Source organism: Populus trichocarpa, chromosome 16, assembly GCF_000002775.5.
Source record: "Populus trichocarpa isolate Nisqually-1 chromosome 16, P.trichocarpa_v4.1, whole genome shotgun sequence".
Lineage (NCBI taxonomy): Eukaryota > Viridiplantae > Streptophyta > Magnoliopsida > Malpighiales > Salicaceae > Populus > Populus trichocarpa.
Window position 1 is genome coordinate 1244188 of NC_037300.2, and position 25261 is coordinate 1269448.

At 33.9% G+C, this 25261-nt stretch overlaps 3 protein-coding genes across 9 annotated transcripts; 1 reads left to right on the top strand and 2 right to left on the bottom strand.

Moving 5' to 3' along the window:
- Positions 1 to 4487: 4487 nt before the first annotated feature.
- On the bottom strand, positions 4488 to 8118 carry LOC7455872 (membrane-associated progesterone-binding protein 4). Of its 6 annotated transcripts, XR_008057556.1 has the most exons (9): positions 7839 to 8113; positions 7366 to 7442; positions 7170 to 7241; positions 6439 to 6476; positions 5986 to 6029; positions 5435 to 5481; positions 4973 to 5222; positions 4644 to 4892; positions 4488 to 4594 (listed from the first exon to the last, which is right to left on the bottom strand). XR_008057556.1 is itself a non-coding variant. In XM_052447771.1 (8 exons), the coding sequence occupies exons 1-8, from the start codon at positions 7974 to 7976 to the stop codon at positions 4725 to 4727; spliced, it is 834 nt and encodes a 277-aa protein (XP_052303731.1). In that variant the 5' UTR covers positions 7977 to 8113; the 3' UTR covers positions 4488 to 4724. The 6 variants fall into 6 exon arrangements, 5 of the variants coding, with proteins under 5 accessions (XP_052303731.1, XP_052303733.1, XP_052303734.1 ...); XM_052447771.1 differs by having other exon boundaries at positions 4488 to 4892; XM_052447773.1 differs by having other exon boundaries at positions 4488 to 4892; positions 7845 to 8112.
- A 1416-nt stretch (positions 8119 to 9534) lies between these two features.
- Positions 9535 to 14720, top strand: LOC7453738 (uncharacterized). Its single transcript, XM_024587726.2, has 12 exons — positions 9535 to 9686; positions 9953 to 10073; positions 10534 to 10616; positions 11354 to 11429; positions 11554 to 11621; positions 11817 to 11901; positions 12246 to 12367; positions 12460 to 12543; positions 13096 to 13242; positions 13744 to 13852; positions 13943 to 14062; positions 14302 to 14720. The coding sequence occupies exons 2-12, from the start codon at positions 9986 to 9988 to the stop codon at positions 14373 to 14375; spliced, it is 1056 nt and encodes a 351-aa protein (XP_024443494.1). The 5' UTR covers positions 9535 to 9686; positions 9953 to 9985; the 3' UTR covers positions 14376 to 14720.
- A 128-nt stretch (positions 14721 to 14848) lies between these two features.
- Positions 14849 to 20061, bottom strand: LOC7455873 (uncharacterized). Of its 2 annotated transcripts, XR_002978439.2 has the most exons (10): positions 19818 to 20061; positions 19315 to 19719; positions 18550 to 18724; positions 18155 to 18452; positions 17409 to 17481; positions 16636 to 16726; positions 16225 to 16304; positions 15803 to 16138; positions 15575 to 15612; positions 14849 to 15450 (listed from the first exon to the last, which is right to left on the bottom strand). XR_002978439.2 is itself a non-coding variant. In XM_002323155.4 (9 exons), exons 1-8 carry the CDS (start codon positions 19881 to 19883, stop codon positions 15842 to 15844), a joined length of 1485 nt encoding a protein of 494 aa, XP_002323191.4. In that variant the 5' UTR covers positions 19884 to 20061; the 3' UTR covers positions 14849 to 15450; positions 15803 to 15841. The 2 variants fall into 2 exon arrangements, 1 of the variants encoding a protein (XP_002323191.4); XM_002323155.4 differs by lacking the exon at positions 15575 to 15612.
- Positions 20062 to 25261: the final 5200 nt, after the last annotated feature.

Sequence of the window (25261 nt, forward strand, 5' to 3'; positions counted from 1 at the left end):
CACAGATAGCCACTGCTGTTTTTCGAGCTTCTCGTACTAAGTAATGAATCTATATACATATATTAAAAAGTAATTAGTATTCATTATCTATAATAACATTAACAATATTTAATAAATGTTATATCTAAAATAATATTGCATATCAATCGATTGTGTCTCAGATATTAAAATATATAATGTATTAATTAGATTGCGTGGACACTTCGGGATGCATGACCAGGTAGGTATAATAAAATGGCATGTAAGGGTCATATACTATCTCATATAGGTGTCTACATCAATCATCAAATGTCACTCTTTAAAAATATGATACTTCCTAGTATCCCAAAGATCTAAGTAAAATACATGAATTACCAACCAATTTTCCTCACACTAGCTTTCCCTGATGATTGATACTATGCAACTTGTTATTGATATCAACATAATTCAATATGTGCTTAGATAGACCAAACTATCACATTACTTTATCTAGGCAATGTATCTCAACAATATGAAAGCAAAGTAACAGGACATGTGCTACCCAGAGCTTGAGTCCCTCACGGCATATAGGTGAAGTTGAAAGCATGAAGTCCTCTATATATGGTAACCATATAACTTATCAAAAAAATATAAAAGACTTTTATTAGATAACAAGTCGAAACTAAGAAATTGATGTTCAAATAACAAAAAAAATACAATAAATTTGTAACTCATACCTGATATAGTTGTTATGCGTCCAACTTATCCTGATAGAACTCGTAGACATGAATGGAATTTACCATGAAATATCTAACCTCATACCATCTGACATGACAAACCACAAAGTTAGTACATTTCTTTCATTCGATTTATATAAATAATGTGTTGATTAGAATCGACTTTATTTTATTATCACAAACCAATAGATAGTAGCATCTGAGTGACAGTGTCCAACATATTATTACCCTAATTTTTTGAACATCTGATATGAATATGTTCTTACACCAGGACTATATTAATTAACACTAATAGTTCTAAGTTAATATTTAAAATGTAATTAATATTTATGACAATCAAATTACTTAAAATAATTATACCCAAAATAATAATAGACTCTCAGTGATTTGTGTTTTCTCTTCTTTAGACATGCTTTTATAGCTACCACCTAATAAATTGATTTCATTTCATTTGAAGGGGGTGATTGGAACAATGATGGAAGTTTTTTTTAAAATACTTTTTGTTTGTATTTGCTTTAAAATAAAATTTTTATTAAAAAAAAATTGATATCAACACATCAAAATAATTTAAAAATATAAAAAAATAAAAATAAAAATTCCAAAAGGATGATTGCACCATCGACACTGAATATAAAAATAAGAAGAAAAAAAAAAAAAGGTGATTGGCAAAGTTTGCTAATCCCACATTCAAAACATGAACAGATATTATAATCAGGTAGGTGAGCAATCCATTCAAATATCACGATGCAGGAGAGAAACTTGATCTTCCACTCACGATGCCCCTCTCTCCAAATCTGAGCCTCTTGCAAGAGACAAAAACACAATTCAGACATCACAACTGTTGCAAGTGTTGTTGTCTCTTCTTTAACTTCCGAGATTCCTGTAAATAGAAAGTCAAGTCAGATCAGAAACTCGATCAGTCCCTCTAGCAGTCAAGTCAATACTGTTAACAATATTTTAATGTGTTTTTGGGAAACAGTATAATATGTTTCCTACTACTTTATATTAATATTAACATTAACATTAAAAAAAATTAAATTAAATCTCCTATCAAAATTACTATGCATCTAGACATGTGGCATTATTTATTTAAATAGGATAATTATAGGATTGCTCTTCAACAATAAACTTTGAATTATGCATAGGAGATAAGATAGGTTTTTTTCATGATTCAATTATTATTTTTAAATTATACAAGTACTCTTAATAACTTCGTTAACCCTGAAAAAAAAAAAAAAAAAAAAAAAAAAAAAACCCTTACATTCAAGGGCTGGTCCGCTAATCATGCGGAAAAACAAAAATCTACGCACGAATCATGCGGAAAGAGAGAGATCACCATACTAATTAATTTGAGTTCCTTATATGGATTTCTATAAAACTAGCTGGCGCCGTACTTCCTGGTGCGTATAGAAGAAACCGTAGTTTTAAGACCTCGGCAGTGGAGAAAATCGTTTCAGTAATAAAAAATAAAAAAAATAAAAAAAAAAAACCATGAAATGATAGTATTTCAAGAATTTATTTTTAAAAAAATAAAAAAACTTGGATTAACTGAGTTTTTGCTGGACCCAGGCCTTAGGCCATATCACCCTAGGTCAGGTCTAATAATGGTAGAAAAAACTATGGTCAGCCCAGCAGCTGATAGGCCCCATGCCTTTGTCATTCCATGTCCGTTTCTATACCGCATAAATACAATATTAAAATTGGCAAAACTTTTCCATCACAAAGGTTTTCACATAACTTTTGTCAACACAGAATTCAATCAACAACGTTTCCTCAAGTCAAGAGGCACTCCTTGTCTGGATGGTTTGCCAATTTCAGTTTTGAAACCATGCCTGATGGTCTCCCTCCTTCAGAAATTGATGCCAGCCAAGACATACCTTCTCTTTGCAAGTCCATCATGAGCAACTTCTTAACTCCTTTTTAAGATGTTCTTGCCAAACTTAAAGCGTCCTCAGACGTTCTGCCTGTGACCTGCATTGTTTCTGATTGTTTTATGGTATTCACCATCCAAGCCGTTGAACAATTTTGAGTCCCAGTAGCCATGGCTTTTACAATGTCTGCTTGTGCCATAATGGGATTAAAGCGAATTCATGTTCTCAGGTAGAAAGGCTTCAGCAGCCCACTTAAAGGTATATACTTTGAAGGAATTAATGTGACTTGCATTGGAAGGATCACTCTAAAATATTGTGTTTTTGCAGACAAGATCTGTTTGGAAACATCAATTGATTCGGTTCCTAGCATGAAAGACACTCAGCTTAAGGATATTCCATTTGCTCGAAGCACAGATCCAAATGATATCATGCTAGACTTTGCCATGGAAGCTATTGAGAGTGCTGTTAAGGCTCCAACAATTACTCTTCATACTTTTGATGAATTGGAGCCTAGTGTTTTGCGAGATCTCTCAATGATATATCCTTGTGTTTATGCTGTTGGCCCGTTCCAGTTACTCCTTAATCGGATTCAAGAAGATGATTTGAAGTCCATTGGATACAATCTATGGGAAGAAGAAAGTGAATGTCTCCAATGGTTGGATACCAAAGAACCAAACTCGGTGATCTATTTGAGTTCCGGAAGCATAACAGCGATGACAGCAGAACTATTCAAGTTTGCAATGTTACCAAGATCCCATTATTGTGGATTATAAGGCCAGATCTTGTCACTGGCAATTCGAAGATTTTGCCACCTGGGTTTGCAGCAGAAATTCAGAAACGTGGCCTTATTGCAAGCTGGTGTCCACAGGAAGAAGTACTCAACCATCCATCAGTTGGAGGGTTTCTAACTCATTGCGGTTGGGGTTCAACTATTGAGAGCTTGTCTGCAGAAGTTCCAATGGTGTGTTAGCCATTCTTTGCAGACCAACAAATGAATTGCAGATATACCTGCACTGAATGGGGTGTCGGCAGAAGCTTGTCTCTAGGATTTTCCATTTTCTCGAAGAAGAGATCCTAATGAATTTGGACTGAACTTCTCCATGGATGGTGTTGAGAATGCTATTAAGGCTAGTGCAATTATTGTTCACACATTCGATACGTTATAGCCACGTGTTTCGGATGGCCTTTCTTCTATATTTTATCGTGTTTATGCTATTGGCCATTACTAGTTACTCTTCAATCAATCAAAATCTATTGTCTATAATCTATGGACAGAGGAAACTCAATCGCAGTGGTTGGGATTCGACTGTCGGGAGATTCGCTGCAGGAGTTCCTATGATTTGTTGGCCCTTCTTTGCAGATCAACAGATGAACTGTAGATATATTTGCAATGAATGGGGAGTTGGCATTGAGATGGATAATAATGCAAAGAGGGAAGAAGTGGAGAAGCTTGTTAGAGAGCTTATGGAAGGAGAGAATGATAAGAAAATGAGGGAAAAGGTCATGGACTGAAAAAGGTTGGCCGAAAAGGCCACTGTACCAACTGGTTCATCAATCCATTAATCTGGAGGGGTTGGTTAGTGAGGTGCGTTTGTCAAACTAATAGTTTCTGACTTCGCACAGCATTGGGAAAATGGGGGAAATGAGAGGCTAACATGCTTTCTTGTTTCTAGACAAAAAAAAGAGCATAAAAAGATTTGGATATTCCTTCCATAGAATAGAATTTCACCGCATGACTTCAGAATGAATGCATGTCAATTCAAGGTTTTAGTTTTAAAATGATTCATACCAAGCTAGTTACCTTTACGTGAGGGTAATATTCAGGAGTGAACAGAGGTGAGGCCAATGTGAGAGGGTTCCATTCCCAAACTGTATCATCCTAGAAAATGGCAGTGAGGTGATGATCCCTCCCTTGCCTCTGTTATGAAGATGAACGAGTATAATCACATTAACACGGCACATTGGTAAATATTCAAAACCATCTGAAGCTGCACCAAAGAAATGAAACACGATATCTCTTTCTGTTGCCTTAGAACTATCTATGGAGACAAGAACTTGTAAGCAATGTACATATCACCTTAGAACTATCTATGGAGACAAGAACTTGTAAGCAATGTACATATCAGGATAATTTAATTACACGCATCGTGTTGCTGGTTCAAACACGGCATGTCTTGGAAAGATAATCACATCCTTCATACACTTCTAGCCCTGTCTCGCTTAGTTGATCTTCCTTAAAGCAAGCGCATCGCTTGCTCATCTTCCCAGTCAAAGCAATTTCTAGTGGTCTCTGCACTAACCTTGGGAAGCCATCATCACACCAGACCTGCCCAAAGCTGAAAGTGAAACTACTGAAAAGTATACCAACAGAGAAAATAGATATGCATCCTAATCATGAGAATATACCTCTCCACCCTCTCCCTGGCTCCACCTCGAATTGCAACTAGGCTGTTTGGCCTCCTCTTTTTTCTGTTTCTCCAGAAGCTGGGTGCCTCTTGCAGCCTTTGCTTCAACTCCCTTCAAAGATTTGGTAGGATTTCCTTCACTATCATAATAGCGACCAACCAGTTTACCAACAAACCTGACATTCAGGATTTGTGATTGCGACCACCAAGTCAATATCAAGAGTTGTACTTGTTCAGTGAATATTTGATTTCTGTACCAATTTTATCTCTTGTTTTACTGATAACACCAATGTTCCGGACATAATCTTAGAGAATTTCACAATTCAATATAGATGATTAGAGTTATTTAGAACTGAATGAAAAGAAAAGATATTAAATTCATAAGAGCTCCATAGTATCGGATTTTCTATTTGCTCCTTCATACTAAGCTCAAAGGACATAATATGGACAATGTGCAACTCACGTGTAGCTTCTGAAGTAGAATTCTCGCCATTCAACAATACTCTTCACCTACAGATGTGGCAATAATTGAATCATATAGCACAGAACTTTTAGCAATATACCAACATTAGCATGGAGCAGGTATGAAAAGTTTAACAAATTGATCCATAATACAGAAATGAAGTTGCATGTTTATGTTATTTTCTTTGTGACACTTTTTGACAAATAACCATTGTGTTAAGAGAGTTTAAAAAGAAAACGACTCTTAAAATGATATGGAAGCTTTAAACAGAAAATGAAGGATGATGCACAGGCATGGCATGGCATGGCAGTCATCCTTTAACTGTGCCCAAACCAATGACTGTGTCCAATATGCTCATTAATAACTAATTTTTTCCAAGATGAACTGTATGCTTTGAACTACCTTTCTATATGCTATAAATAATGCAACAACAAGGTGGAGTTGTTTTTTGACATAGAAAATGGTCAAAGTAGGGCTATGCCGCACAGACTTGCAGTGCATATACACAAACATTCCTCAATCTGAAGGAAAGGGAACATGACGGGGATTACCTCAGTACTCGACAAACCACGCAATGAGTCTGTGAGTCCATCTCCTGCATAAAATGGGAAGAGGAGATAAATATACTTGCAAAGGCAATTCATTTTCAGGGACAAAGGCAAATTAGTAGGGAAGGGAAAAGTCAGCTGGACTTCTGATGGGATACGAGTGACAGACTTATGGAGTTGATGTTTAAAATATGATGGGAATCTAGATGAGTGCTTAGTTACTGAGACCTGAGAACCTATTCATAGGAGTTGTTTCAACAACAACAAACTAATATCATTAGGAATGGTTGTGATTAGTTAGTTGGTAGCTGGAAGTTGAGGAATCATGGGTTTTAAAGGTGAAAGCATAAGAAGGAGGGGCCTGTTTAATTTAATCATCCATACAAACATCAAAAATTATATTGTTGAAGCCCAGATAAAAAAAATATATATATGATAATAGGAGACAGGTTTTACCTGTAAAGTTTCCTGAAACAAATGCACGAGAAGCATCTCTAAGTTCATCAAGAATGAGAAAGTAGTCAGCTGCAGTATTAAATTCATTTTTAACCAAACAGAGAACAGGAGAAAGAACAACTGATCGGCATTATATAGATCAATGGGCCAGCCACAGACCAAACAATCATTAGAATAATTTAAATTGGTAAGTTGAGAGCGGAGACTCTGAAGTGTTTTAAGTATTTGCTGAGCTTGGGAATCAAAGAACACAAACAAGCTTAGGTTCAGATAAACTAAATACAATGCTCTTGATGTTGATGGAAGTTAAACTGCATGAGCAGAAGAATCAGTAGGCTGTAGGAAAAAAAAATAGATATCCAGGTTTGAGTCCATCAAAACTTGTGCAGCTTGCATGTACTCCATAAGTGAACATGACCAGAACCACGGCTATGCAAATCATAGGAACTACATTCAAAGAACAATCAATAGTGACTAAATGCAGATTCACTTAAGAGATTGCTCAGAAATTTGCACCAGCCAATTAATTAGACAAAATCTTCTAATGTCTTCAAGCACATGATAACGCGGAAGAATTTTCACACGATTAGACTAAAAGTGATACAGAAATGAGGTTAGAGCGCAATTATTGTTATGAGCCAAACCAGCAGTTCGAAACAGCAAAAAGGAGCACTTAATTTCAAAATAAAGCGACGACTTTAGAGTTAGTGAGAAGATCGAAAAGAACAAACCTTCCAGAAAAATGGTGGTAACCCCCTCCTACCGCATAATGAGATTTTCCTTTTGTTACATCAAACACAGATCTAATTTAAAAACAAGTAATCAAAATCAGCCACTACAATAAGCTCAATGATTCATATAAACACAAATTTAAAACACGCGAACATGAAAACATATAGAGAGAGAGAGAGAGAGAAAAGAGTGTACCCAAGAATTCCTAAAAGGATGGGCAATGTATCATCAGTTCCATTGTACAAAGCAAGTTCTTCAACAGTGAACAATCTCTAGAATTTCAAGAAACACGGTCAATATTGGGAATTTGATCAAATCATTTACAGTCTCCACAAGCCAACCAAAGCATGTTCATGATTTGGGGTTTCAAACTCCAGGAAAAAAAAAGGAATTCATTCAGCTGAGCTAAATAAACAGATTAAAAAGGCCAAAAATCCATAAAACTCTAATTCTTTTCATTCCAAAACATTAACAAGAAATCAGCGTTGGACTTTTTAACCATTTGGGTCAAGTAATAGCAACGAAAGCCAAACACTTTGGTGTTTTAAAGACCAAAAAGATCATTTCATTGAGCTAAAACACTTCAAATTCAATCAATTTGGGCCCAAAAAAATCCCATCAGAATAAAATTTAAACCAAAAAAAAGGAGAGAGAGAAGAGGGGGGGACCTGGACCTGTTGTTGAAGAGAATTCCTAAAGGATTTGAAGGGAAATCTGGGGGTGAAGGAGAAAGCAGCGAGAGTGACTAAAACAGTAATCAAAACAAAAGGAGATTTTGCTAATCTCTTTATTATTACAGTTGCCATATCTGCCGCTGGTTAATGACAGACAACCTAGGCACAAGACTACAACTACAGCAACCGCCTTAAGGAGGTTAAAGTGAAAACGGTCACCGTTTTGTCTTGGTTGGTAGTTTACTTGTGGATTTTGAGGCCCTTGTTATGAGACCTGGGCAGTATTCTGACCCGGTTTAAAACCTTGCAGGTTGGTCCGGTTAGATTAACGAGATAATTTTTTTATTAAAATTGTTTTTATTTTAAAAGGACTGAAATGATGTTTATATGATAAAAATAATTTGATTTGAGATGAAATTCAGCAAGCTATATTTGAGTCTTGCCACTAATTTTTTTATGAAATGTTATATTTATATATATTCGTGAAAATAATTATAATTTCAAGTCTCTCTTGGCGTTTCTACTAGGTGTTTGAGCATTCTTTATATTAATCTTATTAACAAAATAACATTGACATAAAAATAAAGTTTTTTTTGGAGAACAAAAGTAACGGGTTTGAAAAAAAAATTATTTATAATTAATATTTGATGGTAATATATATATATATATATATATAGAATTTTACAATAATTCTCATATATGATTAAATATAAACAATCCAAATCAATTATTTTAAATATATACAAGATAAAAGATAGTTTAAGTTATACTGGAGAATTGCAGTAATAAAATCCAACTCAAGACAAAAATTAAGTTGTAAGCAAACACTTGGAAAAAAAAATATTATTTTAATAAAAAAATTAATAAATTAAAGATTAAACTTTGACTGGGTCATCTAAATTTATTTATTTATTTTATCATAAACCAAATTTATGCCTCGAATTAGCTTCTAGATCCTAAAATAACACATGCTACATGTTTTACAATTATGCACGAGATAGTACATATGTCTTATCCTTATTTTTATTTTTTATTTTTGTATTTTAAAAGTATTTTTTTAAAAAAATTATTTATTTTTTTATTTTAAATTAATATTTTTTTTAGTGTTTTGAGATCATTTTGATGTGTTGGTATTAAAAATGATTTTCAAAAAATAAAAAAAATATTATTTTAATATTTTTTCAAGTAAAAAACACTTTAAAAAACAATCACACTCTCAAATATCATCCCTACTCATTAAAGAAAAAATGCTTCCTGTGTTGCCTCTTGTCGGATCAGATGATTTTATTAAAATTCTTTAACTTTTTCTTTTAATTTTTTTGAGGTTTGAGGTGTGTTTAGTAATGTAATGCAATTTATATTTTAAAATATTATTAAATTAATTTTTTATATATATTTTTTATGATTATGATATGCATGTTGATATTAAAACTTAAAAATAAATATTATTTTTATATATTTTTATATACTTCAAAAAAACAATATACACAACTTTATCAATCACGTACGAATGTGAGAATGTGAGAGTATAATGACTTTTGTTTTTAAAAAATATTTTTTATTTTAAAAAATATTAAATTAATTTTTTAAATTTTATTTTAATTTTAATATACAAATATTAAAAATAAAAAATATATATGTATATTTTTAATATATCTCCGTACAATAAAAACAAATTTTAACGCAACTCAGAAGCCCTATTGGAACCTTGCTGCAATGCAAAAGGCCCATCCAATCAGAAAAACATCCAACCAAAACGACATCAATTCGACTCCCTCGTAAAACCCGAATCTCTGACTCTCTCTCTCTCTCTGTCCGAGTATCCCCTGAATCTCTCTTCATGTACGTTTCCTCACCATCTATCACCGACGCACACTTCTATTTTATATTTCCAAAAAAAAAAATTCACCATTTATATTGGTTTTGGACCCTTCCCTTTGGTGGATTTTTTATTTATTAATTTGCAATAAACTTGACTGGGGATCCTTCATTTCTCATAATTCACTAAATTCTATATTTTTACGATGTTAAAAAAGTTGTTGCAAGAAAAGAAGCAAGCTTTGAAGGTTTTCTGATGTGGGTTTTTTGTGATCCATTGATTTATGCAGCTGACAGTTTGGTGTTGTAAAAGGGTAAAAAAGATGGGAGTGAAACAAGCTATAAAGAGCCTGGATGCGTTTCCCCGTGCGGAAGAGCATTTGTTGCAAAAGACACAATCTGGGGCTCTTGGTAAATTAACGTTTTTGAATTCTTTTTGTTTTTTACATAATTTGAGATAGGAAATTATCATTTTTTCGCTCAGTGGAGGTGGGTTTTAAGCTTGGAATGTTTGTATTGGCAATATTGCAGTCAATTAAGGTTCTAGTGGGGTGTGTAGATTGAGTGGTTGTGGCGTGGCGGGTGATTTATGATGGACAAATGCAAAGATAACTAATTTTCATGAGAAGTTTGTAAATGGGTTTCGATAAAAGATGTGTTAAATTCATATAAATGATCATTCTTAGCTTTGTTTGTGGTGGATCATAATGTAAGAGAAATTCTTGAACTTAAACCATTTATTGCAATCATGCATGCAATATTGTATCTAGGAAACGAAAAGGAGTGTTTATTGAATCTAGATTCAGTGTTTGTACTGTCTTTTGAGTGTTAGTTTTACAATGTTGGTTTTGCTTCTTCTTGTTTCTTGTAGTTTCCGTCATTGGGCTAGTTATAATGGCTACGCTGTTCTACCATGAGTTGGCATATTATCTTACTACATATACGGTCCATCAGGTCAGTGCTTAATCCTCATCTCCCTTCTGCATGTTTGGTTGTCTCTTAGATATGATGTGAGTCCACCAGGTCCTCCAATTCTAGACCTTCATCGTTTTGTTTTCAAGTACATAAATTTCTTTATGTAATACTTACAGCACTGAGACAGACCTTCAAAAAGCATGGATTATGATGCCATAATACCGCTTTCATCCACCCCCGCTCCTTTCTGAGTAACCGGACAACTTGCATTCAGCACCAATTGGATTTAAAGCCTGTAATTATCGCAAGGAAACATTTGCATTAATTAATCTGGGACAGCTCAACTCTGAAAATGTGTGGCAAACCCTTGCCTGAACTCCACATATGGTGACCTCCGCTGTCATGGCCGAGGAAATACCCACACAACCACATATCATGATAGAAACTTGCTTTGTGTAAATTGAGGAACATCTAATCTTTAACATGTACTCCAAAAGAGAATGATCATTATTAGCCTTGTTGAGCTAAGCTGCAGTGGTGATTCATAGGCATAGTTTTCCAAGCAGTAAGAGGTTTCTGTCAGTTAAACAAAAGAATTCGAGCAGAAAAGAGCTTGAATGTGCAGTTCTTGTCTTACCAAGACTATAATGTAATTCTAAAAGTTGGCTCATGGCATTCTCCCAATTGTATAGGTTCTTGCTGAACTTGATTGACCGGGCTTTTTATGCTATATTTCATGAGGATCTAAGTTTCCTGGTGTTTCTTGTGTTTTGCAGATGTCTGTAGACTTGCAACGTGGAGAAATTCTTCCAATTCACGTTAATATTACATTTCCCTCTTTACCTTGTGATGGTTAGTGATTCACTTTCCTTCTTAGAAGCAACTTCTGTTTTCTTACTGATATCTGTTTATCTCATCTCTTATGGTAATTCAATGCTCCCACTTTTCTCAAGGTTCTTTTATTCCACATATGCAGTTTTGAGTGTGGATGCAATTGACATGTCAGGAAAGCATGAAGTGGATCTGGATACAAACATATGGAAAGTAGGATAATTTCTTTTTTCATGTTTTTTTTCCCTTTTTTTCCTAGAAATTTTTTACTTTACTAAAGAGCTGTTATGAGCATCTTGGAATGTGAGTCTTAGATGAACTAGCCATGTGTGCTCATGTCTGTATCCATTAATGGCATGATAGAAGCTGCTATTTGGCATGCTGCTAACCAGGATAGAGTTTTTACAGCTTCGCTTGAACAGTCATGGCCATATCACCGGCACTGAATATTTATCAGACCTTGTAGAGAAGGAACATGAAGCTCACAACCATGGTAACATCTATTTTCTGGCATGCTAGAAATTTATTTGCATTTTCAGGATCCAGTTTTGATTTATTACATAATTGTTTTATATGACCTTTATATAGCATGATAGTTTTTGCATCATTCTCTGTGAGAAGCATCTGGGAAACATGATTTTTTCAAGGTTTTATTAGAACTTGGTATCAAAGGGAATGATAAGAAATTTGAAACTAACAAACATATCAGATTTGGTCCAAATAACTAAGCTACTTTAGTTATTAACAAGTCTTATGTTTAGTATTGGTCATTAATTTTTTTCCCTTAGCATAGCAAGTTAATTAATGTGGCTGATATCTCAAAACAACGTTAATCAGATCATGATAAAGATCATCACAAGGATTCCCATGAAGAACAGCATACCCATGGCTTTGATGATGCTGCTGAAACTATGATCAAGAAGGTCAAGCAAGCATTGGCAAATGGAGAAGGATGTCGGGTATTGCTTTTCAACACCTGTAGTATATTCATGAAATTGTTACTTTACACCTTGAAAGGTGGGAAAATTCTAAGTTTGCTCATCTTCTGCAGGTTTATGGCGTTCTAGATGTCCAAAGGGTTGCTGGCAACTTTCATATTTCAGTTCATGGACTAAACATTTTTGTTGCTCAAATGGTCAGAGCTGTTCCTTTTCTTCTTTTACTCAGTTTTCTTTTGTAACAAAACAGCCTTTGAAGCACTTGGTTTGTTTTTTTACCTATCCAACTACGATGCTAAAATGAAAAAATTAAATTCTTTTCGTTTCCAGATCAGTATATGATCCAAACTTTAAATGAGCTGTTAGTTAACGAGTGTATCACTTGTAACTCCACTCTTGAAAGTGGCTGGAGGCTGGTGGATGGGTGGCTGCATACTTTGTTTTTACCCTTTTTTTAATTTCTCTTTTGGGTTGATGGGGAGTGTGCATTCATTCACATACAAAGTACTATCTTCTTACCCTGGAGAGTGCAGAAAACTATATAAAGGTCATAGTCTTTCTTAGATGTAGTGAGGACTACCTGGATTAGTTGGTTTGTACGATCAATTTAAACAGGGCATCTTTATATCAGTTTTGTATTAAGTGGCTGTTTCTGAAGTATGTTGTTAGAAATTTCTGTGTTATATATATTACATTGAGTTACTTTGCATCCACAGTTATCAATCAGGACTCTTACTGTTTTCATTCAGATTTTTGATGGAGCTAAGCATGTCAATGTAAGTCATATTATCCATGACTTATCATTTGGACCAAAATATCCTGGAATTCACAACCCTCTTGATGGGACTGCACGGATTCTGCGTGAAACAAGCGGAATATTCAAATATTACATCAAGGTTTGAATTTTCAAGCTTTCTTTCTGATGACTGGCTACTTCTTAACTTATATGATCTCTACTTTAGAAGTGATGTGCAATGAGACTTTACTGCAGTTTATATGCTGTCTAAACCTAATATCAATAGTGAATGTCGAGACATCTTTTTTCCTCTCTGGGCAATCCAGCTAGAAAGGGCTGAATATTCAGGAATAATCTCACATTGGGAGCTATCTTGTCCTTGAGAGCGAGCAGTCTCTTTAACAAGCAGAAATCTACCTTTCTTTCCCTTGCTAGATAGCCCTTATAATGAGATTATATAAATTGCCATGGAAGATTTGGAACTAGCATAATTGTGTTATATCTTGTGAGGTTCCAGAAGAAAAGGAGTCCATCCAATATTTCTTCCAACATTTTTGTTTTAGATGATAATGAGATATCATTGGTATTGATTCCGGAGGTTTCAGTTGATTGTTTTTCCTCAAGATATGACTACATTTTGTAACTTTATTGTATCTTGCAGATTGTTCCAACTGAGTACAGGTACATCTCCAAAGATGTTTTGCCGACCAATCAATTCTCTGTTACGGAGTACTTTTCTCCCATTACAGATTTTGATAGGACATGGCCAGGTTGGTTGAAAATCTGTATAGAGGATCAACTGCCCCCTCCTTCACTTGGCTCTTAGCACTGATTGCCATTGTTTTCCGTTGTTTTTGCAGCTGTGTACTTCTTGTATGATTTGTCACCTATCACCGTCACAATCAAAGAAGAACGGCGTAGTTTTCTTCATTTTATCACTCGGCTCTGTGCGATTTTAGGGGGTACATTTGCCTTGACAGGTTTGTGCATCGTTATAACCCAGTAGTACCCACTAATTTTACTGTGATGGGGAACACTGGAAAATCAGTTTAGTAACTAAGATATCAATGTTTTCATGTGGGTTTTTGGAATGGAACTTACAGGCTAGGCTAGACTCTGATGATGCCGTTTCTATCCATAGTTCCAGTACACGTGTGTACCATGTGTTGCTTTTCGTCGTTTCCGTAAGTTTTAACTTTTGCTTCTGTTTTATACACAGGAATGCTAGATCGGTGGATGTACAGGCTTCTTGAGGCACTGACTAAACCAAACCGTGGAAGTGGATTCCTATAAATGTAATGGGAACATGATTAGTGGCAATCCACAAGCGTCGCAGAGGAATTCTACTTGCAAAACCCATGGAGTGCCCAGGTCTCAGCACTAGATGTTGAATTAAATTGCCAGGGAAAGAGTTAAAAAGCCAAGACAGCCTGTAATATCACCCCCTCCATGTTTCACCCCCCCTGTTCGAGGGTGGGTGGTTGACTGAACGTTTGTAAAATGCCTGTAACACTACTTTTTCAAGCACGCAGTAACAGTATAGCTCGAGGGGAAAATATGAAGGTGTACATGTGGGATTCTTTCCAGGCTAACAGTTTTGATTTGTTCCGACCTTTATAAGAGTTTCAATTTGTGTCAGCTACTCCATTCTCTTGTATATGCAGGTTCTCCTCGGTCAGACCATTAGCCCTATTTTGCCAGAGGTCGTCCTAATTATGGTTGCAAAGTTTTAAAAAAAAAAGTTGCAGGGCTTGTAGAGAAGACTCTAAAATAAAAGGCCAACAAGGATCTCTTCCAGAGGCCTATGCCTATAGTTTAAGATACTATCATGCCACTCCCCCATGGAGGTGGCACGTGGGGTCATGAATGATCGCCAGTTTACATGTGCAATAGCATTATTTGATTCTATGCCACTAGGGAAAATTTAAATAGAAAATCACAAGAATAAATAGAGCAATCCAGAGAAGCAAAAATGAAGATGCGCTTGGTCAGTTTGGCTCTTTACCATAACCCACACTTGAAAATCCAGGACCATGGCTGGACAGTGACATGAGAGCGAGGTGTATATATCCCTTTCATGCCTTTTTTTCCGAGGGCAATGAGGTTATCTCGTTAGCAATACAGCATGAAGCTTCCAACATTCCTCAAATTTCAGAATCCGCAGCAGCCTTCATGATGGAACTTGACTAATCTCGATCACGACTTGACAGGCATACCTTCACCATGGTTGTCAACTGTTTGGAATGACTCACTGCATTCTAAAAAATAAAAAAATAGGCTTCTCATATGCCCCAAAAACTCGGTAAATCATTCTTTTTCTTTGGTTGAGTGGAATTTCATGGCTGAATCGAAAAGCAATGCCTGGCCCCTGCATGAGAGAAAAAAAGCATTGATTGTATTGATTTGAATAAGCACATAAAATCATATCCGCAACACGTGATAGCTGTATGCAATATATAATTTCCAATAATTTGGCTTACAGGTGCCAGTACCTTGAAACCCTGAATCTTGGTTACGGCAGAGGTCCAACCTAAAAGTTTAAACTATTAGATGGAAAACTCGGTGACCTAGTATCGCATATGGACTGCTGCTCAAGATGGTTAATAGGCCAAATAGAAACTTTGAAATGCATTTGACCAATGAGTGGACTTGACACCTTTATGCGAAGCAATTTTGGAAAACACAAAATGGACAAGTTCAATATCTTTCTTTTTTTTTACCTTCGCAGAAAATCAATGTCTTCATCATATCTTTGTGAACTACGAATTTGGAATTGTAGCTTCTCGTTGCCTTGTGCTATCAGTGGAACCAACATTGGAATCTTCTACGGATTGTTGTCTGGGTTGTTGATGCTCTTGATGCCATGTCTGTGTGGACTGCTGTTGTTGCAGTTGCTGCGCCTGCTGCACAGCTCTGTTGTTTTGCTGATGAGAATATTGCAATAGCCTGCTTGACCTCCACCTCAGGTACTCCACAAGAAGAGAATTTGTGCTAATTGCAATCCCAAAACCAGTGAATGAGGATAGCAGGACAGAGAGTATAGGGTTCACATTGAGCTGCCAGAGTAGAATGGAGCATGAGACATAAGACATATTAGGAATATCACACAGAATACTTCAGGCAAGAAATTTAGTTTGCTTACCACGGTATAAAATATATGAGCGAACAAGATGACTACAGCAAACTGGAAGGAAGCATATGCCCATATGTAACTCCGGTTTACTGCCACCACCACATATTTTAAAGTCATTTAATCATGATAATCCATAAATAAAAAATAGTTTTTTTTCTCTGCCACTGGAAATGGGAAAATCACGGAGTGCAAAAGGAAAGAACCGCCAATATGATATCATGAGCACTCCAATGGTTTTATTACTATGAGTGAGTTTTGTTTTATAAATACATCTTTTATCATGTGCAGACAATTTGAAACAATGAGAATAACATGATTTTGTAGATTTAGTTTGATTTTGTAGTGTAATGTATGGTGCTAATAGTGTATCTAGAACAGACTAGATTAAAGGAAAAAAAGAGAAGATATAGTGACACTCACCCATGGTGGTAGCAATCATGGAAGAAAGGAGACCTAAAACACAAGAGAAAGGCAATGAAATGGCAAGAGCACGAGGGCCCAAGTCAGATACCTGAAAAGATTGAAAATAAAATAAAATTGCAAAGACTGTCAATAAGCATAATAGAATTTTTTTATAAAAAAACATAAAATATTGGTTTTAAAGAGTTATGTGGATTGAGAATTTATATGTATTCAATCAATTAGAAAATTGATACGCATATTGCAAAAGGCCATAAGGAAACATGGAGAGCCTAAATGTTTAATCATACACGAAAATTAAACATTAAATTCAACACTTAGTTTTTTTAAGAAAGGCATCATACAAAAAGAGAATGTGTGACCTGAGAATTCGTGTGAAACTACCTTGTGTAAGATAATGCCCTTTCATTAGATCATTTATTTTACCAGACAATATTTGTGTTGACACTAATAGGTACTGTGGAACTGGAACATCAACTGGTATGGTAGTGCAATTATCCAACCTATCTCCGAATTATTTTCATGTATAAATGATAGCAATATGAGTTCCTGTCATGTTATGACTGTTTTTAGTTAAGTTTTTATATTATTTTCCATCTGACAATACCCTGATCTTTTTCTTTCTTTTTGACGAATAATTGACAATAGCCTGATGACCTGAATTTTCTGATAAATTTATGCAATAACCCTACATGGCTTTGCTCATACCACATTAGGATTTACTATGCCACCCCAGTTCAATACTAGAAATTTAGAAAGATGACGATATGTACCAGTAGTTGCTCCAGAAAGCAGAAATATGCTAGCATACTGACCATGACAAGAACTGGTACATCCTGCCAAACCCTGTTAAGCATGAAACAGGTACCAATCAAAACATCAAAGCAAATTCAAGCGAAGGAGATCTATGCTGTGGAGGGGAGTGAGGAACTATCAAATTATAGAATGAATAATATGCAGACTTCTAAGGATCACTTTGGCGCTGCCACCCAATTGAAGAGAGTTTAATGCTTTCATCACCAGGTCATTGGCATGAGCTGACAAACCACAATGTCCTTTTGCAACACTAAAAAATTGTGATAAATTTCTGATATGACCAGATGAACCTAATAAATCATGAATAAAACTTTGAACAAGAAAGGAGCTAACATCATTATTCTAGAAACAATGACGACTAAGATAAATTATGGTTTATAACAGCTATGAATTCGATGTGACCCCCCGGCCCTGATCTCGAAACTAAGGGATCAAGAGATTCAACCCCCCAACCCTCAATGATATAAATTGTTCTAAATAAATATCAGTTTGTCATTTCATTGGATTAGGTGCCATCAGAGATCCTAGAGGAAAGAAAGTAGTATCGTCAGCATGTCTAAAATCCCAGCCCTTACCTAGTATCCTGCCTGAACCAAAAGGCACTAGTCAACAACAGGGTGAAATTTTGAATCTTACATATCTAGTGGGAAAAAAAAAAAAGACGATATGCAATCAACTAGATGTTGAAAAAAATTGAACTTGCCTGTAACGAGCAACTTCCCTCTGCTGAGGTGCAGGTAATGGCCTCCTACCAGTTGCTTGAGGATTATGTATCTTTAGTAATGTTACAGGCAAATTCTGAACATCCTGCTTACAAACATCGCATGTCTTGTTTCCTTTGATACTAAACCACTTCACAGCACATTGCTGATGCGCAAGCGCAAGCTCTCCTTTACAACTACACTCCATCTTGAAAGCATCACCACCTTCGCTAAGCTCAACCAAACAAATTCTACAGACCGCTTCATCTTCAGGAATATCTTCACCATCATCTTCAATCGCTAGCATATTAAACACACACAAACACAACAACAACAGTTCACATTAAGTCAAAAACTATTCATAGCTCAAAAATCACTTTTATAATTCAAAATTTACCAATTTCTGTCGTAGAGGCATCATTCGTCGACGTGCTATCAGCTGTCACAGGACGTGGAGTTGCTGAAACCACACGAAACAAACCTCCACCTGAATCTGTCCGTCTTAAACTCCTAACTTTTATATTCACCGGAACTGATAATGAACGTCTTATATGATGCTGAACTTCTACCTTCTGTATAAAATCACACACATTCCACATTTCTAAAATTCAACAAATCCACAATCTCTAATAAACTATACACCGAAGAAGCTATAAGTGGGACCCACTATAACAACTACCCGCCCATGGAAACAAAATTAAATCATTACAGAAATTTATAAGACTCAAAATAGGGATCAATCCAGCACAAATCGCAGGTCGGTGGGTCAATCTAAGCTATGATTTTAAAAAAAAATATATGAAACAACATCGTTTCAAGATTTTTTAAAAAGAACAAAAACAAAAACAAAAACTACCATCATTTTAGTAAAAACATCTATTCAAATAAAATCTTATCTTGACCGGACTCTGGTCAGCGAGTCACCATATGGACCCGCCAGTCCAGGCCGTGCTTTGTAACTATAACTTCGCAAAAAATACGGACTAATTCCTGCTTACATCATCGGAATAAAAATTTAACAGTTTTTCTCATGGGACCTACCATGATAACTACCTATAGGTCCCGTAATACGACTCTAAGCATACTGAATAATCTGTAATCGTGCCTAGATTCTCCAAATTTCTGAAAAAAACAATAATAATAACAAAAATAAAATCCTTACATCATAATCAGAACAAGAATTAACATTTCGCTCCTGCAGGGCCTCGGGATCGGAATTCGCAGACGGCGTAACAGGCAAAGAATTCGTCGATTTTAACGGAAACAGAACTTTATTAAGCGAAAACGACCTCGAAGTAGAAGGCTTAGCAGCAGGACTATCAGACGGCGGCGTATCAGGAACAATTAGCACCGTTTTTTCACCATCTTGTATTAAATTTTTAGCTTTTAAACTTCTCTGCGGAAGCAAACTCTTCACTGTCGACTTAAATTTAGCTGAACTCGGCCGCGGCGGCAAGCCTGGTTTAGCTGAGCTAGGGCTTTGCGCTATTTCGATTTTCGTAAATTCTGTTTCTAGTGACCTTGCTGGTATTTCTAGAGAACTGAGGCTCGGTTTTCTTGAACAAACCTAGAAAAACGATTAAAGAGAAAAATAAAAATCAGCAACTGAAATTTTTTAAAAAAAGAAAAAAAAAGTGTGAGAGAATGAAGGAATGACAGAGTTACCTGAGAATGATCAGGGGAACCTGACGTGGAATCTTGATGTTTGGCAACTGGATTTTCTTCTTCCATGGAATTTAGAGAGGATTGAATTTCAAAAATGGAGAATTTGTGAGTGTTTTTTGGGGATTGGGGGGTGAGGAATTTGAATTCTTGAAAATGGGAAACAGAGAGGAAACGAGGGTGGACAAGAGGGAAAGTGAGTGTTCCTGTTTGGGCATCTAGAGAATCTATAGTGGAATGAATAAAATTTTGGGTCTTTTTTTAACTAATTAATTATTATTCTACTGTTTTGTAATAATGAAAGGTTACCCGCCACCTGTTTTTGTGTGATCTCTCCATAGATCTGCCTTTTTGGGGTGCTTTGCTTTTTCTTTACTTTATTGGATGAACTTGGATCAGTGAATTAATTAATTAATTAATTGCTTTGTTTAGTTAAAACATCGCCATTAAAGTGCTTTTGAGGTTTGGCTTAATGATGATTGGTTTTGTTTCGAGTGAATGTAAAGATAGAGTATGAAAAAGAAATTATGTTAGAATATCATAATTATTGTTATTTATCGTAACCAAACTCGGTAGTTATACCAAACACTTCACTCGAATTGAGTTTAAAAAATTAAAAAGATGATTTCATTGATCTTGTCAAAATTTTATTTAATTATTTTAAAAATAATGTTGCTTTTGTTAATCCAAATTAACTCATTTACTATGTAATTCAAATTAAATTTAATAACCATGTTCTTAAATACAAAATATCTTGTTAAAATAAGGGGTAATGTCTGAAATTAAAACACTTTTATTTTTAATAATATTTTTTTATTTTGTAAAAAAATATTTTTAATATTAATATAGAACAATTTAAAAATAAATAATAAAATGATAAAATTATTTTTTTTTTAAAAAGCACAATGCGAAATGCAAAAGGTAAGCATTGTCATAAAAACCCTATATTTGAAGTTGTTTGAAAATATTTGCAAGGGGTGGAATTCGAACCATGATCTCAAGAAGTTTTTTCTTGCCTCTTAACGAGTAAGAGCTTGTTTAGTAGTGTGGTTGCGGGTGCTTTTCAAATAACTTTTCGTGTTAAAATGCATGTCAATGATGTTTTTTCATTTTTTAAAAATTATTTTTGACATCAACACATCAAAACGATCTAAAATGTACAAACCATATTAAATTTTAGCAAAAAAAAAATCAAATTTTTTGGGAACGCAGGTTGAAACGCGTTCCCAAACGTTACCTAAGTTGTGGAGTATCATTTTTATATCGTAAGAGATTACTGGCCTGAGCTGAATTGCGGGTTAGAAAAAAAAAAGGCAAAATAATTTTTCCTAACCTTACTAACATGTTTTCTAATAAAAATATTTAATTATAAACTCAAAATATAATATATATATTTTATGATATATTTTTAAAATATTATTACAATAATATATTGAATGACATTTCTTTTTAAATTTTGAATACGACATATTGGATCGATTTGGGTTAGCATCTCAAATCTATAATCCGGATCGTGAGACCATAATAACCCTATAAAAAATAAATCAAAATAAATTATGAAAATCAATTATTGATCAACTCAATATTAAAAGAGCAAATTCAAAAAATATTAAATTAAAAAAACTACGCAGGTCAACTTATGTTAACCTATTAAGCATACAACTCAGGTTATGAGATCAGGATAACAGTATAAAAAAAATATGAAACCTGATTTTCAACCAACTCAATGTTAAAAGATGAAATCGAAAAAAAAATCCATGAGACTATGATAATTCCACGTAAAGAAAATGAAAAAACATTACGAAGCTCAATTCCTAAACAATCTAATATTAAAAGATGAAGTTAAAAAAAGCAAAAAGATTAAGTTGTTCGAGAGTAAAATTGAAACAAATAATTAAAAAAATAGCAAGAAAAATAAATTGAGTCAACCTACCAAACTCGGGATCCTGGTCGTGAAATCAGAATAATTTCGTGGAAAGAAAATAAAAAAATATTTAATTAAAAAATGACAAAAAAAATTAAACAAGGGTCAACCCACGAAACGTATGCCCCGAGTTATGAGATCAGGATAAACTCATAGAAAGAAAATAAAAAATCATGAAACTCAAGTTTTAACAAACCTAATATTGAAGAATAAAATTGAAAAAAAATTATTAGAAAAAAAAAGCTCAAAAAATAATACTCAAGTCAATTCAGATTAACCTATTAAACTCGTGACCTGAGACCAATATAAATTCATAAATAGCAGATAAAAAAAATACATGAAGCTTCACTTCTAATAGATCTAAGGTTGAATATCGAGATCGAAAAAAAAATTAAATCTATAAGACCAATATATAACCCAGCATAAAGGAAATCGAAAAAAAAATTATAAAGCGCAATTCTCAAAACAACCTAATAAAAATTAAATTAAAAAAATATTAAAAAAAGAAAAAGATATTAAGCTGTTGAAATGTCAAATTAAAAAGAAAAAAAAACACAAGACATTATTATAATAAATAGTGTTGCGTGGGTGTGGCTAATGTGATTTAGCCACACTTTTTAATGTTTTTTTAATAATTTTAGTGAATAGTATTTAGTGGGTGTAATTATGATAATTTAGTCGCACCCTCTATTATTTTGTTAATTCCAATTAATAGTATTTTGGAGGAGTGACTACAGTAATTTAGCCACGCATTTTAATGTTTTTTAATGAAAGAAAAGTTTGTGAGAAGGTTGTAAAACAAGATTTTTGTATGAAGTAGAATTTTAGTTTACTAAAAAAAAAAACAACCTTAAAAATTATTTAATCATAATTTTGAAACTCGATCTAAAAATTAACCTAGGATAAGGCTCCAGAGTCACGGACAAAGAGTTAACTCGGGTTGATCAATTTTCTTACAAAAAAAAATGATTAAAATAATATTGTTTTAACAAAATAAATTCAAAAAAATCAATGGGTTTCTCATCGGATTTTACTCGGTGGATCGGGTCTCGTGTAAACTAATATTTTGATCGCATTTTGAAGAGTGAAGAGGTAAAAAGAAAAATATTTCATTTTATGCAAAACGCCTATGTTTAGATAAAATTGTTGGCCTAAACAAAATTTGGAGTTATAAAGACCCAACCTCACCAAGGTAACATTTGATTACTATCTTATAACAAAATTAGAAACAATAGAAACAGAGGTGACATGACAAAAAATAATAGAGACAATTATTTTTGATAGTGATGTACAAGACAAATAAACTATTTCGTATGATATTTGGTCATGGTAGACAAGACAAAATAAAATATAAAAAAATTATTTTACCATTAATATGTATTATTGTCAAACTTATATATTTTAAAAAATAATGAGATATTAATATTTTTTTACTTTAGTTTATACTTTATATTGAGTGTTGAAATTAATAATAATATAATAATCATAGTTATAAAACCTTAACCTGCCAGACAGGTTGACTCCAGTTCAAGATTGAAAAAAAAATAGAGGAAGGAATAATCTTATTTGACCCAGTAAAAAACCAGAGTCGACTCGGGTAAAAAAGCCTGATGATTTTTTTGGTCAAAATGAGGTTGTCATGATTAAAAAAAAATTGGTTCAACCCGAGTTGACCCTCCTGACTTGTGACTATGACCTTGCTTTAGGGTGATTTTCAAGTTGGGTTTTAAAAATATGATAATAATCATTTTTATTCATATATACTATCCCGACCTATGACTTGAGTCAACCCTTGAATTGGGTTTTAGAACCATGATAGTAATCACTTTTATCCTTATGTTGAACTGGGTTGACCCGAGCCTTGCCTCAGGTTGGCCTCCAATCCGGGTTTTAAAACGAAAACAATAATATTTTTTATTATTACATTGATCCAGGTCAATCCAAGTTGACTTTCTCGACTTGTGACCTCGACATCGCTTCAGGTTAACCTTGAATCAAGTTTTAAAACTATGATAATAACCACTTTTATTCATACATTGACCCAACTCAATAGTCAACTTGACCCGTGACCATGATCTTGCCTCGAATTAAGTTTTAAAACTATGATAATAACTATTATTATCATTATATGTATTAGTTGGACAATTTTAGAATTTATAATTTTTTACAATGATATATTATGAATAAAAAAAATATTATCTCTAAAAATATATCACTTTGTTACCTCCTGTTTTTGAAAATACATGAATTATCTCCAAAATTATACAAGGACAAATTTATTTTTATATAATTGTCTCTGCACTTCAACCAAACATAATTCTATTTTTATTTTCCATGTCATTTCTGTCATAGAACAATCACCTGTTACTACCTAAGTGTCTGTTTGTTTATGCGGTCGCGGTTGCGGTTGCTTTTAAAGCAAATCGCAACTTGTAAACGTTTGGTTAAGGAAAAAAAGTTACTTATTGTACATGGGTCCCACAGTTAATTGCGTGTGAAATGCAGGGAGAAGAAAAACAGCTAATTGTTGCTTTTCTTGCACGGATGAAAAGTCCAACCATGCTACATTGTTCATTGAACATGGAGCATGCCTCCACTATTCACTGAACAGTGGAGCATAGCTCCACTGTTCCGACCGGACCGGGTCTGGTCCAATGCGCAAAATGCATTGAACCGAGTCCGACCCAGCAAAATAAAAAAAAATATTTTTTAATTGTGTTTTATTCGCTTGGTGATGTAGTATTTGCAGAATTTGATCGTAATTCTAATTTTGTTCCTGATTATATTTTACAAGTTATGTTGTTGCACGTTTAAGAAACCAAGAAAACTGTCGAATGTATTTCAGACGTGATGAAATTGTAGATAGTTGAATAGAATAATAAAAAATATTTAACTAAAAGTATTATTTATTTCATGATGTAATACACAATAGTTAAATCTACAATATTTAAATTAAAAGCCATCAATATATATATTAAATTATTTTATAACCTTAATTTCAAAAGCATTTTTAACCAAACACATTAAACTATTTTTTATTCAACCTCAATTTCAACCACAGTTTTAACAAACATATATTTTTCCAAACTAACCTCAACTAAAAGTATTTTTTATAAAACAATTTTTTTCAAATCACAACCACAACAACAACGACAATACCAAAGTTAAATTGGGCAATCCATTTATTAAGGATTTGGATGTGGTTGCATTTTGGCAATCCATTTATTAAATTGGGAAGCAAGTCTTGCCACAAGGTTACCAAGTTACTAGTTACTGCTAAGAATTTAGTAGGAGAAGGAAACATAAAATTGTCTTTGAATAACAAATTTATTGATCGGTTGTATTTGTTTTTGCGTTTCAAAAGCGTTTTTGAAAAAAATTAAATTTTTTTTATTTTTTTTGGTTTCAAATTAATATTTTTTGGTGTTTTTAAATCATTTTGATGCGCTAATATAAAAAATAAAAAATTATTATTTTGATACTTTTCTGAGTGAAAAACACTTTAAAAAACAACCATAACTAC

Excerpts from the sequence above, each read along its gene's own strand:
- LOC7455872 (XM_052447771.1), bottom strand. The coding sequence starts at position 7,976 with ATGGCAACTGTAATAATAAAGAGATTAGCAAAATCTCCTTTTGTTTTG. Across the intron at positions 7,443-7,838 it reads CTCTTCAACAACAGGTCCAG|AGATTGTTCACTGTTGAAGA; the intron begins GTCCCCCCCTCT and ends TTGAAATTCTAG. Across the intron at positions 6,477-7,169 it reads TACCACCATTTTTCTGGAAG|AGATGCTTCTCGTGCATTTG; the intron begins GTTTGTTCTTTT and ends TGATGAACTTAG.
- LOC7453738 (XM_024587726.2), top strand. The coding sequence starts at position 9,986 with ATGGGAGTGAAACAAGCTATAAAGAGCCTGGATGCGTTTCCCCGTGCG. Across the intron at positions 11,622-11,816 it reads TGGATACAAACATATGGAAA|CTTCGCTTGAACAGTCATGG; the intron begins GTAGGATAATTT and ends GAGTTTTTACAG. Across the intron at positions 13,853-13,942 it reads TTTTGATAGGACATGGCCAG|CTGTGTACTTCTTGTATGAT; the intron begins GTTGGTTGAAAA and ends TTGTTTTTGCAG.
- LOC7455873 (XM_002323155.4), bottom strand. The coding sequence starts at position 19,883 with ATGGAAGAAGAAAATCCAGTTGCCAAACATCAAGATTCCACGTCAGGT. Across the intron at positions 19,720-19,817 it reads GTTCCCCTGATCATTCTCAG|GTTTGTTCAAGAAAACCGAG; the intron begins GTAACTCTGTCA and ends TCGTTTTTCTAG. Across the intron at positions 18,725-19,314 it reads ATTCTTGTTCTGATTATGAT|AAGGTAGAAGTTCAGCATCA; the intron begins GTAAGGATTTTA and ends GATTTTATACAG.